Below are 18,000 nucleotides of genomic sequence, written 5' to 3'. Positions count from 1 at the left end.
AATCTAGCAACATATCAATGAGGGCTCTTTTCTTAATTGTTTTTAGTAAACAGGTATTAAAGCATAAGAGTCTAACAAATACAAGTGTCTATAAATATAGAGACAGCTGGCCAATGTTGAAATATAAATATAAAGGGACACACTGTGGTGGTGATAGTGTTCCCCAAAATATTGTGCACCCTAATAAACTTATCTGGGGTCAGAGAACAGAACAGCCACTAGATACAGAGGCTACAAAATGGTGGCACTCACACATTTAATCCTAGCCTTCTGGAGGCATGGATCTCTGTGAGTTCAAGGCCACACTGGAAATAGCCAGGCATGGTGACTCACGCCTTTAATCCCAGGAAGTGATTTCAGAAAGCAGAAAGGTATCTAAGGTGTGAAGACCAGAAACTAGAAGCTTTTGGCCAGGTTAAGCTTTTAGGCTTTCGAGAAGCAATTCAGCTGAGATCCATTTGGATGAGGACTCAAAGGCTTCCAGTCTGAGGAAACAGGATCAGCTGAGGAACTGACAAGGTGCGGTAGCTGTGGCTTGTTCTGCTTCTCTGATCTTCCAGCGTTGACCCTAGTACCTGGCTCCAGGTTTGTTTTTATTAATAAGAACTTTTAAGATTCCTGTTACAACGCACTGACAAATGTGTCTACGATTTCTCAAATTCAACTTCTTGTTTCCCTGCTGCTGAGGAATTTGTCATATATTAAACTGCAGAAACAACATCACCACAAAACAGATGTTAAGTAAAGCAAACATCTGCCTCTCTTTGCCTACACAACATCTTTTCCCATTCCTAAGTGCTGGAGCTATGGACACACTGTCAATGTCACTGTGACAGCAAAAGAAGAGCTCCCCAAGCTGGTATCAGCGATTCCTGATACCAATGCTTATTTACACACCATTCACAACGGCTATGCTATGGAGCTGGCCTAAACGTCAACAGCAGAGGAACAGACAAGGAAAACAGGGTTCACTTACACAATGAAGCTTTTCAGCCATTAGGAAGCCAAATTCATGTCATTTATAGATAAACAGATGCAACTGGAGATAGCCATATTAAGTGAATTAAGACAATCACAGATAAATATATATTTTCTCTCAATTGCGGTTCCTGGATTTTATTAGATACATAAAACCATGTACACATATTTAAGAGTGAAAATGAAAGAGTTTAGGAAAACAAGGGAAACTAATGGAATGAGAGAAGGGCTAGAAAAGGGAGAGCAGAATCACACTAAACATACAATGGGGACATGCACTGTAGGGAAAATAGGTAAACAAACAGACAGAAGGGCTCCCTATTAATGTGTCTGTAGAGTAACAATTTGCCTTATCTATAATCCTATATACTTCTTTGTTAAGTATTTATCTGGGGCTATAACAAAAGCCTGATGTTGAACTTAGAGCAAGGGAAGTCCCCGAACTCCAGCCTGAGTCACTAGGCATTCGTTAGCACTTGGCAACGAACCACAAGTCTGAAGGAAGCCAATGAAACAAAGCTTGTGGGTGTGAGATAGCACCATTTGCCTGGTTTTACCTTTACTGGACACAAAATTCCTGAAGCTCCTGTGCATCATAACTCTTACAGGAAATACCTAAGAGGAATCACTGGCACTTAGTGACATGGACTTTGGCACTATGGAAGGTAGGGACATTTCACCTTTGGTCCTCGAATTCTGGTAGTTTTTCCCATCAACTTTTCATCGTCGATTTCACATTGTTCCAGGAGATCCAAAATATCTTCCTCCTTCAAAAACATCATTAAAATTATGATCACTAAACAAATATAGACTTTTTACAAGTTCATTAATTTCTGTAAGTTCTTATACAGTGATTATTCTAGAAACTATGCAGTGGTAATTACTCAGATGAGGGAAGAAGGAAACATAAAAGGCAAACTCTTCAAGAAACTTACCAAAATCTTGTGATAAACATAATACACAGCTGAGTCTACTTGTGCAATCATCGTAAGCAAGTATGTTCTTTCCACCATGCTGCTGAAATCTCAGAAGACCCAACTTTACTAAATTAGCTCACTGAACCCTAAGATATGTAAAAGTCCATGCTCGTCTCCCAGACTTCATCCCAGTAATCATTCCTATACTGATTAGTACAATTTAATATTAAAAGTGGACACAGAAAATGAAAACTGGCCTGAGAGTTTCACTTAGAAAGAATTTAGTGTTAGAATTTGGTTAATGGGAACCATTTGATGAAGCTGCTTAGAAATATTAGTTATTGCAAGAATATTTACAGCCTTATAAAATATTTTCATTCTACAACTATTACTGGTAGAACAAATCTCTAAGTACCCCAATAGCTTTCAATTATGCTCCTCTAAATTTATTTGAAGTCAGATGTAAAAAATATGAGACTATATACCGCCATTAGAAGTTGAGCTAACCAGAACAGTTGTAGTGAGGGGTATAATCAACCATCTCATTGTGTGATTCAGGCCCAAACACTGACAAAACTATGTTCACATAGTTGTGATTTATACTTCAAAATCTCCTTAAAGTTTACTGGGAAAATAGGACTCCCAGCTCGCAGTAGAAAGGTATCCCAGTCTAGAAAGCATGGCTCTTAAAGTGTCAAAAGACTCTGGCTATGATCCTACAATGGAGTATACGGACAGCATCATTACAAACGCAAAAATAATCTCAAGGAAGTTTAATTTGTTCAGAAGAAAGATCATAACAGACAATATTTTCATCCTAAAAACTCCAAATGGACTAAACAGCCACATATTTTAAAAGAGAAAGCTATAGATGAACAAAGTGTGAAGAAATTCAATTTCCAGACAGGGAGGGCTAGGTTCTTCCCTAGAGTGGAGAGGAGTGGTCACTTTCCACTTCGGGGTCATCTGTCAAATCTGGGCAGAGGTGGGTAGAGGTGAGACTGTCATAGATAAGTTCTGCTGGGTAAATCTGTCACCTGAGACATTATCAGGGTGATATATGAAGAGAGCCCACATGGAAACCTTCAGCCAGCTCTCAAGTGTGCCAACATTTTACATAATTGCCCAGACATGTGAGCGAGGCCACCTAGGCATGCTAGTCCCAGCTAAATGCAAGCATGTCTGCCCCCACACAATTCACTCCGAAGTAAGATCAGACCAGGGAATCACTCAGCTGTTACCAGTCAGGACAACACAATAAGAAGTATATAAATGTAGAGGTTTGTTATGCTACAACAGATAACTGGTAGACCTTGTACTAGGCTAAAGGGAGAGAGAAGGGGAGAAGGGATGAGGAAGGAGAAGAGAGTGGAGAAAATGGACGGGGAAAAGAAAGGAAAATAAGAGAGGTGGGAAAGGGAGATGGGTAAAGGGTACAGAAGAATAGAGATGAGGGGAAATTAAACAAAGAAATGAAAGAGAGAGAAGATTTTTGAGACAGAGCCTTGCTCTGTAGCCCAGGCTGCTCTTAAACTCAATATACCATCCAAGCAATCCTTCTGCCTCAGTCTCCCAATTATTAGGACTGCATGCCTGTGCTACAGCACTCACCTGGGAGAGGGAATTTTAATTACTTGCTCTCATTTGCCAAGTCTATGTAGCATTAAGAAAAACTACTGCAGTATTGGCTATAATTCAAACAAGAATGTTGCAAGCCATTGGATTACCTCAATGGATTTCTTTATCCAAATCTTACACACAAATCTGATTAGAAGACATTTTATTATAATGTAATGAAATTACAACAAATATCAGAATTATTGGCTCAAAGTCTGTCCTGTTATGTATCATATTTATGAAGTTGCTTGGTTTGCTCTGAAATGTGACCGCTTCTTAAGAAAAAAAGCATCAAGAACATCTTAAAGGAAAGGAAAACTGTTTCTATATGTAAGGCTAAGGTGGCACCCACCCCATGTGTTTGTGTTTGTGTGTGCATAGCTATGTGCATGTGTGTATGAGTGTGTGTGTATGTAGTGGGTAGCCGTTCCAGCTTTGACCTGGAAATACCACCCCCTTTGAAGCTTCGGTAACTGTCACGCCTACAAGGCGGAGCTGAGAGAGGACCCCTGAAGACCTGAGATCCAGATGGGGGAGCACACTTGGTTCCTTGGTCCTGGATGCTGGAAGTAGACCAAGCAGAGTTCCCCAGAGAACACCACCGGATGGCGCTACACCTTTCCCAGACCCTGTAACCTATCCCTTCACTTCTAAGTTACCCCACAAAATAAACCTCCCTTTTAACTACGTGGAGTTGCCTTAATAATTTCACCAATATGTGTGTGTATGTTTGTGTGTGTTTATGTGTATGCCTGCATGTGCATGTGTGTGTGTATGTGCATGTGTGTATGGACTGTGTGTGTGTGTGCATATGAGTTCATGTGTATGCATGTGAATATGTTTATGGGTGTGTGTGTGTGTGTGTGTGTGTGTGTGTGTGTGTGTGTGGTGCAGAAGTCAGTGGAAGTTCTGCTCTATCACTCTGCCTCATTTCCTTGAGACAAGGTCTCTCCCTGAACCTCAGCCAGGTTGGCAGACAGCAATGCCCAGGGACCTTCTTATCTCTTCCCCCTAAATCACTGGGGTTACAGAAACCTACGTGGTTACAACTGACTTTTTACGCAGTAGAGAGCATTTGGAGTCAGGCCTTCACGCTTAGACAGCAGCACTCCCACCCACTAGGCCATTTCCTCAGCCCACGCTCTTTACTAAAGAGTCTTCTTGGGCTTGCTCCTCTTCTCTCTCTGCAAACTCCTCCTCTTACCTTCATCTTTTTCAGAGGATTGTTCAGTTCTCGCTGGAACGAAGCTGCTCTTCCTGAAAGGAATGTCTGGAATGCAACAGCCAGCAAACTTTCATACTTTTCAAGCAGTGTTTTATCTTCAGGAGGATAAATTCTCCTACAAAAAGAAAATTGGAGAAACCCATTTCCTTAAAAGAATCTAACACAATTCAATAGTTAAGATCAGCTGTTTAGAAAAGCATTGCCCTTCCTGCTCTGAGCCAAGCAGGTGCTAGAAACAAACAAGAATGATTAAGGAGGAGTCACAAATATCCATCTGGTATACCAGTTAATATTTATGTAGAGACATTTCACTGAACAACACAGCACTAAAAAGTATAGCATAGGGTTTGGCTGAAGAGTGCTTGAAGAATTGTGTTTGGACAGCTCGTGAAATATTGAACTTGGAGGGGAGTGTCCCAAGGACCTGGGATAATGCAGAAGGTCTTGGTGTGTGTTGACTATGTGAGATTATAGATACTCATCTGAATGATCTCTTGAGGTGGGAAATGAAAACAGGGTAGAAGCAGAGTGGGAAAAACACTTTAGCCTCTCTTTGCTACTGTGGAGGTGTTAATGCCAGGAAAGAATATCTTACAGAAGGGTAATAAAATCCACACCCCTACCCCACCCTTCGCTAAATTCTGGGGAGGATCGTTAGGCTGGGAGGAGGGACCATCTTTCCAAGAACATTGAGGAAACCCTTTTTGTGCTTCCCAGGGGAATACTGTAAAGATCCCCCATACCCTTGTCTCCCATCTCTACCCAGACCCTTCAAATACTGTCTTACTTTGCCTGGTTGTTAAGCAATTAGGCTTACAATGAAGTACAGTAATGACCAAAAACTGTCAGAAAGAATACAAGAAGACCTGAATTCTGACTGTCTTTAAATACTACATAATGACCAAATACAGTCACAGTTGGTTAAAAACCTCCCTAGACAGAGCAGAAGCCTGCTGGCAATGGCTCCCCCAAACAAAACTGTCTACTTACAGATCCCCTTTCCTCTCCTGAAACACAGTGAGTGAAAAGCTGTAGCTCACAAAAAAAGCATTAGTAATAAAAAGCCATTGCTCAGACACCTCTTCTGTCTCTAAAACAAACAAACTAAATATAAAACAAATATTGTGGGATATTTGTACGCTGTGTGAAGGTGTAGAGCTGTGATTGGTGTAATAAAAAGCTGAACAGCCAATAGCTAGGCAGGAGGTATAGGTGGGATTTCTGGGGAGAGAGAGGAAGAGGATAAGGAATCTAGGTGCGCAGGAGACACCTGAACATACAGAGAGAAAACAGGAGGTGCAACATGGAAGAGAGATGACATTACATGATAAAATAGAGATTAATGTAAATGGGTTAATTTAAGTTATAAGAGCTAGTTAAGAACAAGCCTAAGCTATAGGCCGAGCTTTTATAATTATAAAATTTTATAAGAAGTCTCCATGTCATTATTTGTGAGCTGGTGGCCCAAAGAAAAATCATACTACAAACGAACAGCAAGAGTTACCTGTAATTGCCCATGTGTCGGTTTTCGTGTTCTTCTCGCGAAACCTGCTTTCGTACTTGAATGAGTCTCTCTTTCTAAAAGTGAACAGATTTTATAAATACAGTGTGATGAGTCACGTAGTTCAAACAGTGGGCATGTTGTTAAATGTTCACACCAGGCTGGGGTGTAGCTGGGTGGCCGAGCACTTGCCTACCATGGGATCACTATGCCCCACAGTGCAAGTCAGAGTAAAAATAAGCCAATACACCACACCGAGCCCAACGTCCATACCAACTCTTCTTTCCGCCTCTCCAGCTGGTGCCTCTGCTGTTCCCAGTCGGAGGAGCCTGGTGAAATCTTCTTTATTGGATTTTGACCATACAGCCTCCTTTGAGCCTCAGCTTTTTGTTTGGCCAAATTTTTCCTTTTATCACTGGTCCTAAAATGTGGAAAACAAGACCATAGCCTTCACTGCAGGAAATTTCTGATGTTGTCCCTTTGAGGAGAACTTGCAGAAGAGAAAATATGCTAAAGCAGGAACAAAGTTATTAAGTCTATCTCTTGACATACATTCTGTTGGTCTATCCGTCAAATAAGAGGACTCTGTGTGGAAGGTAGTGTTTCCAAAAATAATAAGAGAGATGGAAATTCTGTATGTCTTGAAGAGTCCAAGGGACCTGGTTTCCTATTTCCATCCTGGAAATACAACTATAGTCTTGGGTGAATTAAATGCTGGATCTGTCTCCCCATCTTTTAAACTTAAGCAACATTGACTTTTTTTTCTCCTCAATGTATTATAAGACTCAATCTAGGTAATTAACAAATGTACCTCTCTTCCTTTCACCAATTTGCTTTATTTAAGCTCTCAGCTATACTGACCACTCTTCAGTACATTTCCAGTGATGACTGAAATCCTAGTAACTGTCATCATTTGAAAACTGACTTCACCATCCTTCTCATCTTTTTGGCTTAACTGTGAACAGTTAGCAACAGCCCTCCAGTTTTCACACAAGAAGTCGTGCTCTGGGATTATCTGCCTCTGCACCAACCCCCTTTTCTCTCTTGTCCCTCCCATGTGGAAGAGGATTAATTCTGAGGTCTCTCTTTGCCACCACGGTTGCAACAGTGTAGAATCCAGGAGAAAAGCAAAGCAAAGCAAATACTGCCCTTAGCCATACAGAAATAACAAAATAAACCAGAGCCTCCATCTTCAAACCTTACACACCTCCATATATTCTGATGTCATTACTCTGACATGGATGCTGATCAGATGCTACCTGCTCAGTTTCCAGTCAGAAGGAAAAGAGCTGCTTAAGCTACAGAAGGTCGCATGGAATTCATTAGAGACTATATTCAAAATGTCAGGCCAAGGCTTTAATGAGCACTCCCTTGATAAAGGCCACCTTTGCAGCTCACAACATACAGAAGTGCTAGAAAACACTCATTTTCCTTCAGGATATCGGGACTTCCTTCAGTGGCTCAAGTGGGTCGAGGTTGAAATAAAAGTGATAATTTGAGAAAAATTAAATAAAAAAAAACTACGTTGATCAAATTGAAAGTCATCCAGTAGAGCTGGTGCTCTGAGTAAATGCAAGAAACTCAGCTGACAGCAAAGTCTTCCTGCTCCTTGGAGAGCTTCATGTATAACTTCGAGCAGTGAAGGAGGCAGGAGTCTTAGCAGGGCCTGGTCATATCTGCCTGTGTGAAAAGCCATACCCTTGGCAATGCATACAGAGCGCAGTAGCTTACAAGTAGAGGAAAAACAGAAAGAGAAAAATCAAGACATGAATGCTATTTTATTGGCTAACATGAAGTATGAGAGTGTGATCATGGAAGCTGGGGTGGGGATGGGAAAAACTGTGAACACTGAGGAAGATTTTGAAAGAAGAACGGATGCCAACTGAGGGACCAGACAGGTTTCTGATGTCAGTGACTGGGTGACTAAGACTATCGTTGTTCCAATGATGACTACAAGTCTGGCTGAGTGTGCTCAGTGGAAATGAAATGCCAGGTCTGAGATAGCTATTACTATTACTATTATTACTGTTGTTATTATTATTACTACTACTATTATTATTATTATTATATGTTCTCGTTTTTCTAGAATGATCACTTGTATTAAGCATAGAGAGGAAAGGAAAAAACAAGAGAGAATAATAAAGACCAAACAGTGAAAGGAAGGTGGGGAACGACACAGGAGGAAGGACCTTTTTGTTTTTCTCTTTAGTGGTGTGGCCTTTTATTAGGAAAAAACACAGAGCAAAGCAGTAGAGTGCCACTGACAAAAGCCCCAAGCATCAGAATTTCTCTATCAAATACCACGCTGGGGTGATAGTGGAAGAGCTGTCTCCAAGAAAACGACCTCTGTGCAATTCAGCCAAATCTGCACAAGTGTTGTCTCACAGCTTGTTTCATCTTATAAATAATAACACTGTTATAGGCAACTTTGGAAGAAGCTTCGACTTCTCTCCTCCTGCTCCTGCCAGAACTGTAGACAAATCCATCTCCTTTTTCTAACTCTTATGTGCAGGATTTATCAGCAGGCCCAGCAAGCAAGAGCCCCCTACAGCACTAGGTCACAAGTCAGATCACACCAGTGCTGCATGCACGGCCCTGGGGACAGGTCTACGATAATAATATTTCAGTTAGAATAGTCTTTTCACATTTTGGTTTTTAGAAATATTGTCAATATTAAAGTCATATTTGCATTTCTATAAATATAAGCAAAAAATAGCACTAATGGCTCTTAGTACTTACTTCACAGACCAGAATAAAATTTAACCACAGGCCAGAAGTCTGTTTTTCACCTAGCATTTTAATCAAGTTTTTTCCTTCAGCTGTGCCTGTACATTGACCTAAGACATTTTGTTGCACACTTTCTTGACTCCTTTCCACACACGTTGCCTTGAGAGTCTAGCAGGGGTTTTCTCTAGCCTTTGTTTCTTGTGTGCTGGGTCCTGTACCAGTTCTGGCCATTGTCTGAACACACTCTGCCTTCCCATTTCCTTAGTTCCCTACACGTGGTTTTCCAGACTAAGAGGCTCTTCTACCCTTGCCTTCCAGTTCAACTTATTTTCATTACTCTACACCCTAGAAATGCCCCCAAGAGACACAAAAACAGATGGAGGGCCCACTGCCGTTTGGAGCTGAGAGTCTAGCCAAGATGGAGATAGGATGCCATATAAACCAACATAACGTTGTAGAGAGGATGATGAAGCTAAAAAGAAAGAAAGTTAGGTTTGAGCTAGGTTTTAAGAAGAAATTGACACAAAGGGAGTTGACACACATGCTATGGTATATGGTGTCTGTCCCCAGAGGTCCATGTGCTGGGACCTTGCTCTCCAACTGTTAGTTAGGGTTTCTATGGCTGTGAAGAGACACCATGACCACAGCAACTCTTATAAAGGAAAACATTTCATTGGGGTGGTTCCCTTACAGTTCAGAGTTTCCGTCCATTATTGTTATGGCAGGCAGATATGGTGCTGGCTACTTCTCGATCAGAAGGCAACAGGAAGTGGACTGTCTATCACACTGAGCAAAAGCTTCATCAAAAGAGACCTCAAAGCCCACCCTCACAGTGATACACTCCTCCAACAAAGCCACACCGACTTCAACAAGGCCACACCTCCTAACAGTGCAACTCCTTTTGGGATTATGGGGGCCAATTACATTCAAAGTACCACACCAACCTAACATACTGAGAGTTAACAGACCTTTTAGAGGAAGAATCTACAGAAAGGTGATGAGGACACCAAAGTACCACATCCAGGAATGGATCACAGTGTCTCTCATAAGCCTAGGTTAGTTCTCCCCATCAAAATATCGTCTGAGTTGACTTGAGACTTGGGGGCTGACTAAATTTCTGTGAAAGCTGGCCATTCATGACGTACACCAGCCTCTCCACTATCTCACCACCTCACACATGCTCTTCAGCACACACTCACTTTCCTTCTTGTTTCCCATCATGAAAAGATGCAGCGTGAGGCCCTCACAAGAAGCCAAGAAAATGCAAGTGCTATAGTCTTGGGCTTTCCCAAACTGTGAGAAAGATATACCCATTTTCTATATAAATTCATCAGTCTTGGGTACTTTGCTATAGCTTCAGAAAACAGTCTAATACAGCAAACAGTGGAACCTTAGCCACCCTTAGATAGGAAGAAATTCTGACACACGATACAATGTGGGAGAACTTAAAGGCTACACTGAATGAAACTGCCAATAATAAAAGGAAAAATGGTATATTTCTGCCCCAGTTACTAGCAAGGACTTGGACCTCTTTTCACTAAGTGCTGACTCTTCATTCTCCTGCTGAGCCTGAGCTTGGAGAGAAGTGTCGAGACTAAGTGGCAGTCATGGATTCGGTAACAAATTCTTAACAAAGGAAGAAGGAGAGGAAAGCTCCAGCCCACTGACACAAACGGTCTGTCACTAGCTAGCAGAGAAAAGAACTGACGAATACTTCCCATCTTTACCACTGTCTCTGATTCCTTCCCACACACTGTCCTGTGAGTCCATCCAGGGGTCTCTCTCCCTTGCCTCGTGTGTGCCCTGTGCTGGTAGCACAGAGATCCTTGAAGTCCTATGGCTGCTACTGCTCTGTTCCTCACTGCCTTGGTCACTTTGAATGCATGGCACTTCAGGATACATAAGAAAATTCTACCTATGTTACAATAGCAAACTCCATGTAAAAAGTGTTTTGTCAACTCCAGATAAAATAGGCTTTTTAAATTTCCAGTAAATACATATGCTTAGATTTAACATCTGAGAGCTTGAGGTACACATTATTATCAGCAAGGAGAAATATATGTAACTCAAGATAAACATGACTAAGCAAAAAGAAAACTCACTCTGGTCATACTGAATTTAAATGTGAGATACATCATCCGTTCATTCGTTCACTTGTTTATTCATTCACTTCCTTGCTATTAAGTACATATTTATAATCACATATCAGGCCAAAACCATGCAGCGTTCACCATCAGCAGAAAATGTCAAATGGAGGATCTGTGCTCCAGCAGGGGTCAAAGTCAGCAAAATGCATCTCAATGTGTATGTCACTTCATACCTGTAGGGTTCGTGGACTCCAGTGTCGTACACACAGGAGTGAGTGAAGACATAGAGAAAAGAGAAATGAAGCAAGAACATAATGGGGAAAATGGCAAGCAGTGAACAGGAGGTAAAAGAAAGGACCACGAAGATACAAGGTCAGTGATCTCCAGCAAGTGTCAGAGAGACACAGAGGACCGGTGTCCCGAGCAGAAGAGGACTGAATGCTCAGGCCTGTAGCCCATGAATTAGTCCGAAGTAGGAAATGAGTATTTCATTTAACCTAATCTAATTCACAAATACTGCACACCGGGGGCGCAACGGATTGTGGATGGCTTCCTCAGATTCTGTTTTTTTATGACTATAATAGAAGACTCACTGGGGATGGGAAACTCTGTGCAAGAACCTCCGCACAACACAACTGGGTCTTCGCTGACTACACAAAGGATTATAATTTGTTCCACACATGGGGCCTGAGAAGGCCACATATAACAGTTTTCTCTGAAGATCTCAAGCCTTATGCTTCCGAAGATTGTCTGAATCTGGAGTCACACTGTATTCTGCTAAGGGCAAACAGACCAGTTTTGTCTGCATGAGCTACTATATTCACAGCCATTAGGATGGATCTTCCTGAGCTACAGGCTCTTCTGCATTTCCTTAAGATGAAAAGCATGTAGGTTTAAAGTGGACTTGCAAGTATAGATAGAAGCATGTCATAAGTAGACTATTGTAGTAAGATCTGTGAAGAACTCAAACTGCAAGGAGCATACATCAAATAAGAAAGTCAGCCATGCCCAGGAAAAAATTACAGCACATAAAGGAAGAAACAAAGTGACAAGCCAAGCCATGTACTAAGTACTTGCTAATTCCACCAAAATATTAAAGGATGGAAAGATTAATTTGGGTCAAAACGTAGAGTTTTATAGTAAAATATGGTATGAAAGTTATAGAAAGCAAGGGAAAGCATTCACTTCGACTAGGGAACAGAACAAACCATCAGTGAGAATGGGCAGGAGACGTGGGGAAAATAATGAGATAATCAGCCAAGCTAGTATAGCTTGGAGAAAACACAGAATTATTAAGATACAAGAGTTATATAGTTGTGTTTATGGAAGCTTATCCTTGGTTTTTAGCAGTAAAACCCTGTTTGGATTCCTAAGAAGGAAAACAAATAAAGAAAGAAAAACATCAAAGGGAAAACAGAGCATTCTGGAATCATAGAGCAATTCTACCCATATCAAAGTTAAGCCCAAAGTTACGTTACTGGATACAAGCAAGAACTTCCATATTGTTCTTGATTTAAGTCCCTCTGGTGTGCACAGCACAGAACCGGCCACAGAAACGTTTGCTGTGGCACCCTCCATGGTTGAAGAGAGAAGACAGGTGTGCAAACACGTGTGTGCTAAGTATTAAAAACTGTGTTATGTTCCGTGGAGAACATGAAGACAGATGAGGAAGGAGATTTCTTGCTCCTTAAATTATAGATATATCTAACCTCTGGAATATCAAAAAAAATCAAAAGATAATTGATGAGTCAGTATCATCATCTGTTAATCTAAAGATATACCAAGGATATCCCTAAGTTAAACATAAGGCTCTATTATAATAAAAAACATGTAAAAATATAGCTGATATAATCTAAAATCACACCGTGGGTAGGCTAAACAACAACTAAAAAACTAAAAATGCAGACACGTGGCCTTTCACCAAGCAACAGAAGCCACGTTGAATTATCAAACCAGCCTTCAATGTCCATGTCATTTTTTCGTGATGTTTTCCCATATAAAGATCTCAATGGCAACTGCTAAATGCTTGAAAATATTTTAAATAAGAAAATTCCCTGAAGTATTACATAACTCTTTGAGAGGTCTTGAATAATGATAAGAATAAACTGGGCATAAAATCCCCAGCTGACGTCCCAGGCCCTCTAATCAAGGTCGGGCATATCTCATAGAGCAGCAAAGTTCATTATCTTTTTCTCTTTTTTTCCCTGATGAAACAGGTTTGCTGTATGTATCCCAAGCTGGTTTCGAACTCACTTTCCTCCTGCCTTCCCTAATAAATTCCTTCCATAAGGAGTCAGAATCCTTCCCTGTGAGATAGCATCTCAAATGCCTGAATCCATGACCATGATCATTTCAAGCAGCTCACCCCCACACAACCATGTCTCCTCTCACATCTTTCTTCCCACTGTGTCTGTCTTTGCCAGTGATGGTCCCCTCATTGAACAATGGCTTCTTTTCTATTTACACAGCAGCAAGACAAAGAAGAAAGACTAACGGAAGTAGGAAACACATGTTTCAGATTTCCTGAGTAACTCTGTCCAAGCTTGTACTTCACGGTAACCTCTGTGATGAACAGCAGTTACCACATGCACAGTGCTGTATGGGAAACAAGGGCAGTAAAAAAGGAGAAACGGAAAGGTGATTTGCTTCAAACAATGTGGGTTTGCAGAATGGACTGAAGAAGGCCTAAATGTGAAACATAAAAATACAAAGATTCCCGACGCAAAGCCAGTTTCATGTGTGAATGCTTTATCAGTGCCAAAGGTGGGGGACCCCAGTGAGTTGGGGCAAAGGCTCACCTGATGTTTGGAGGACTCCAACAAGTGGAAAAAAATATCACCTGATGTTTGTGGGACCCCAGAGAGTGGAGGAAAGGCTCACCTGATGTTTGGGGGACCCCAGCAAGTGGAGGAAAGGCTCATTTGGTGTTTGGGGGACCCCAGTGAGTGAGGAAAAGGCTCACCTGATGTTTGGGGGACCCCAGTGAGTGGAAGAAAGACTCACCTGATGTTCAGTAGCTTCAGCGCATTTAGCAGAACTCCCCTTTTCACATCATAATCTATTTTCTGATCAGTTCCAAAGCTTGGGGCTCGATTAATCTGAAATTTACAGAGAAAACAATGAGCTTGGTTGGACTTTGGGAGGTTAATACATAATCATCAGTTTATGTTAACTGATGATTTCCAGTCATCAGTCTCAGAGCTCTACATGGAAGATGCTCCAGTCATCACTGCCACACCTGTTTTCCTGTTACCCAATGGCAAAGAACTGCAGTAAAACACCTGCAAGCACCAACTCCTCTCTCTACAGAAGTGGTTTCTTAATTAGTGGGTCACGATCCCTTTGGAGTCAAATGACCCTTTCACATGGAGTCTCCTAAGACCATCAGAAGACATGAATATTTACATTAAGATCATAACAGTAGCAAAATTACAGTTATGAAGTAGCAACAAAATAATGTTATGGTTGGGGTCACCACATGAGGACTGTATTAAAGGGTCACAGCATTAGGAAGGTGGAGAACCACTGCTCTACAGGCTTAGTGTTGCTGCTAGCATTACTTGGCCACTCCAACCTATTGGCCCATATCATCTAGCCTTAGAAAAAAGTAACTTACTTTGAGAATTGGGAAAACCCATAGTAGAACTATTTCTGACATCGTAATAGTTACAAATATGTGCATGCTTAGCGTGTAGGAAGGACCAGCTCCTTCTTTTCACTGCCTAAGATCTTCCTGATGAGTTCTGTTACTTCTGAAAATAGAAATTTTGTTTCTCTCTACCTGGCTTAACAGTGATTCATTAACTTTCATCTCAGAAAGCATTGATTCAGGCACTTGGAAGACATTCCTAACAAGAGGCACAGGCTGGGCTCAGTTTCCCACCTTGAGAATGGTTTTAATACTTGGAAATATCTTTACGCTTGCCACTGCCAGTCATTACCTGGATTCTTAGTAGCTAGACGTTCCATACTCAGAGGCACCTCCACCTTATTCCACATGGTGGCGCCAGAAGGTTTTAACACTGAGCATGAGACACAGCCTTATCAGCTGGCAGCAAAATGCAGAGCAAGCTCTCAAAATAGGACATTTACCAACCTGAACATGCAAACTGTTCGCTATTCACAGATAGCAATGCTGTGGAGTGTTTTTTTTTTTAATTAATGATTCTGAGCTAAGTAAGGTAGAAACAATGAAGAAAGATAAAGAATGAAGAAATGTGTTTATTGTGAGCCTTTAAAAAAAAAACATACAGAATCGGACTGCTCAGTCAGTTCTAATTTAGCAATCTGAAGAAACGCTCCTATGAACAAATGCTTTTTGTAAAGGTTAATTCATATTTTATATAAAGTTCTTATTCCCAACTGTAGAAGTAACCAACCGTCTTATTAAATAAGAAACACAGAACCAATGCAAAGAAGAAAGCCAAGAGGTCAGAGCTAAGAGCTAAAACCTTCCTCCTGCGGTGGTCCTACCTCTCTGAACCAGAGCTACTTCCTGTGTTAAAGTCCTTATATAGAATTTCTGATCTGCCTTCTCATTGGTTGTAAACCCAACCACATGACTGCCTCGTCACGGCCTGTCTGTACAGACCTCCAGGTTTTCTATGATTGGTATTGAGATTAAAGGCATGTGTATCCAATACTGGCTGTATCCCTGAACACACAGAGACTTACCCAGCTCTGCCTACCAAGTGCTGGGATTACAAGCATACGCCACCACTGCCCTGCTTTCCTACGGCTTGCTAATAGCTCTGACCACTGGGCAACTTTATTTATTAACATACAAATAACATTTTAATACAAATAAAATATCACCACCCAACAATCCTTTTATTTCGTCCTTGGGAAACGAGCATGCCTTCACTTCTCCACACATCGGGGGAAGTGACCAGGGCAGGAGCACAGGAAAACACAGCAGCAAGAGGAAACAGCCACCAAGGTGCAAGCGTTCACTCTCCAGGATCCAGGTCTTCCTAGGACGGAGGCTCCGTGGTACACAGTCAAGTACTCTTCCACCCAAGGACGACAGAAGCAAAGGAAGCGCGACTCGGCCACATCTTATTTCTAGAACCAAGGCTGACTGAAATTCTAGCCAGCAGAAAAATGAATTTTCCTGGATATATAATACGTTTTATTTGTCCAGAATATATGAATACACTTCTCTTTCTCTCCTTGTCTCCCTCATTCCAATTAGACAAAGCGTGCTTTCCTTCAAAATGTTTTGGATCAAAGTCTTACTTAGCACACATTCAGGTTTGCTTACAGAAACCTGGAGACTATGATGTAACTTCCGGCTTCTAAATCACTAACCTAAAAGAGGGACATCCCTCTGGAATGAAAGGCAGTGGTTGATCTCAGCTTCTATGGTAGTATGTTCCTGAAAATATAACTCATTCTGGAAACACAGTTCAAATGAGTCTAGGAGTATCCCTGAGAAGGTAGGTGCTTTCTGTGACCCCAGATGAGGGGTCCTAGAGAAAACATCTGCATAGAAGACATCTGGACAAGGCTTGTAAGGTGCCCTGTGAGTAACACAAATATTAATGTGACTGCACAACACCCCAGCATCTTAAGCAGAAGTTGTTTTTATATTCTTTACATTGTTCCATATGTTAGGTGACAATTTATTATAAAAATAATAACTGGAGGAGACAGGCAGCAAATCCAAAGACATTCAGTTTTCAGGAATATCAAACGGCCATAAGGGAGGATTTATGTTCACTGCAGTGTTGAGTACTGGGAACTGAACAGTGAGCCAACTGGAGCCCCTCCTCCTGTGGAGTGCCTAAAGACACACTAGAGTTGGGCTCCTGAGGCGGTGCCCACCCAGGGGAGATATAATAGCCAGAGCTCATGAAGTGGTAGGTAGATGCCACCAGGTTGAGAAAATACTCATAGAACCAGCCAACAGCTCAGAGGCAGCAAGCTCACACTTCAGTTCACTCGATGCTAATGAGAGGAAGCGATATAAAATCATATTGATTCATCTTTGGAAGTGTTCTAGTCCCAGAATTTTCATTCACTTCCTCCCACATACTCCATTCAGGCCTCATTCCAGCCAGTGAGTTGGGGACACCTGTGCCAAGTACACATATGAACCGTGCTAGCTTTTTTTTTTTTTTTTTTTTTTACTTCTTAGAGAATCCCTTACCTCCAGAAGCCATGGCTTTAGCTTTCTATCCAACAAGATGTCGAACCCCAGGACTTCGAAGCAGACGCTTTGGCTTCCTGGCGGCTGACCAGGTCTGCACATCCGATATGCATGCAGGACGTGAGGTTCCGCTACGATCAACGTCTTTACCACCAATTCCTATCGAGGTTGTGATGAAAGATATGAAAATGCCTTATTTGGATGGAGTTTCATATGAAAATGGCCTGGGGACAAACGAGCATCCTGGGTGGGTTCGCGCATGCTCTTTGGCTGCTCTCTACCTCGCTTCCTCGGCTCTGTCCTTTGCCCTTTGCCTACCCGTTGCTCTGGGCACACTCTCTCTGAATTTCTCTAGTAGGTGACACTTCTTCCCACCTGGGGCTCTGTGCTGTCCCATCTCCTGGAGCATCCTCCCTTAGATTCCCATGCCTGGTCACTAATATTCAGACAGGGCACAACCATGCTTGAAAAGCAGCCATGCTTGAAAATGCATCCTATTACCCATATCATGCAACCAATTGACACTTTTCTCTTTCTGTTTGAATAAGAACCTTGTACTTCCTATTTTTTACACCATCCCAGTATCCATAATAGTGTCTGACACTGGAGATGCTAAAAAAAATTGTAAACAAATAAGTAAGATTTTTTTAAAAAGGAGCATAGGCTAGCCCTTTACAGAAGGAGAAAAGAGTGATAAAGAAGAAAATTCTAGGAACAGTACAGCCATTCCCAAACAGCATTATGGGACCTCCACTTAGACAGACGTTGAAGGGGCCAGGAAGAAAGAGCTTGTGGCT

General features: G+C 41.6%; 1 protein-coding gene across 4 annotated transcripts in view; it reads right to left on the bottom strand.

Annotated features, from left to right (window-relative positions):
- Ttll7 (tubulin tyrosine ligase like 7) overlaps nt 1–18,000 on the bottom strand; it is a 133,382-nt gene that overhangs the window by 46,156 nt on the left and 69,226 nt on the right. For all 4 annotated transcript variants that reach the window (XM_059266425.1, XM_059266426.1, XM_059266427.1 and 1 more), the window contains 6 exons: nt 17,204–17,362; nt 14,056–14,150; nt 6,512–6,659; nt 6,242–6,315; nt 4,717–4,852; nt 1,659–1,745 (listed from right to left, as the gene is read on the bottom strand). In XM_059266425.1, coding sequence (XP_059122408.1) covers nt 1,659–1,745; nt 4,717–4,852; nt 6,242–6,315; nt 6,512–6,659; nt 14,056–14,150; nt 17,204–17,362 — 699 coding nt within the window. The remainder of the gene's footprint in view (nt 1–1,658; nt 1,746–4,716; nt 4,853–6,241; nt 6,316–6,511; nt 6,660–14,055; nt 14,151–17,203; nt 17,363–18,000) is intronic.

This window comes from Peromyscus eremicus, chromosome 6 (assembly GCF_949786415.1).
Source record: "Peromyscus eremicus chromosome 6, PerEre_H2_v1, whole genome shotgun sequence".
Classification (NCBI taxonomy): domain Eukaryota; kingdom Metazoa; phylum Chordata; class Mammalia; order Rodentia; family Cricetidae; genus Peromyscus; species Peromyscus eremicus.
The sequence above is the reverse complement of the archived record's forward strand: the minus strand, read 5'-3'. Positions and strand labels throughout refer to the sequence as shown.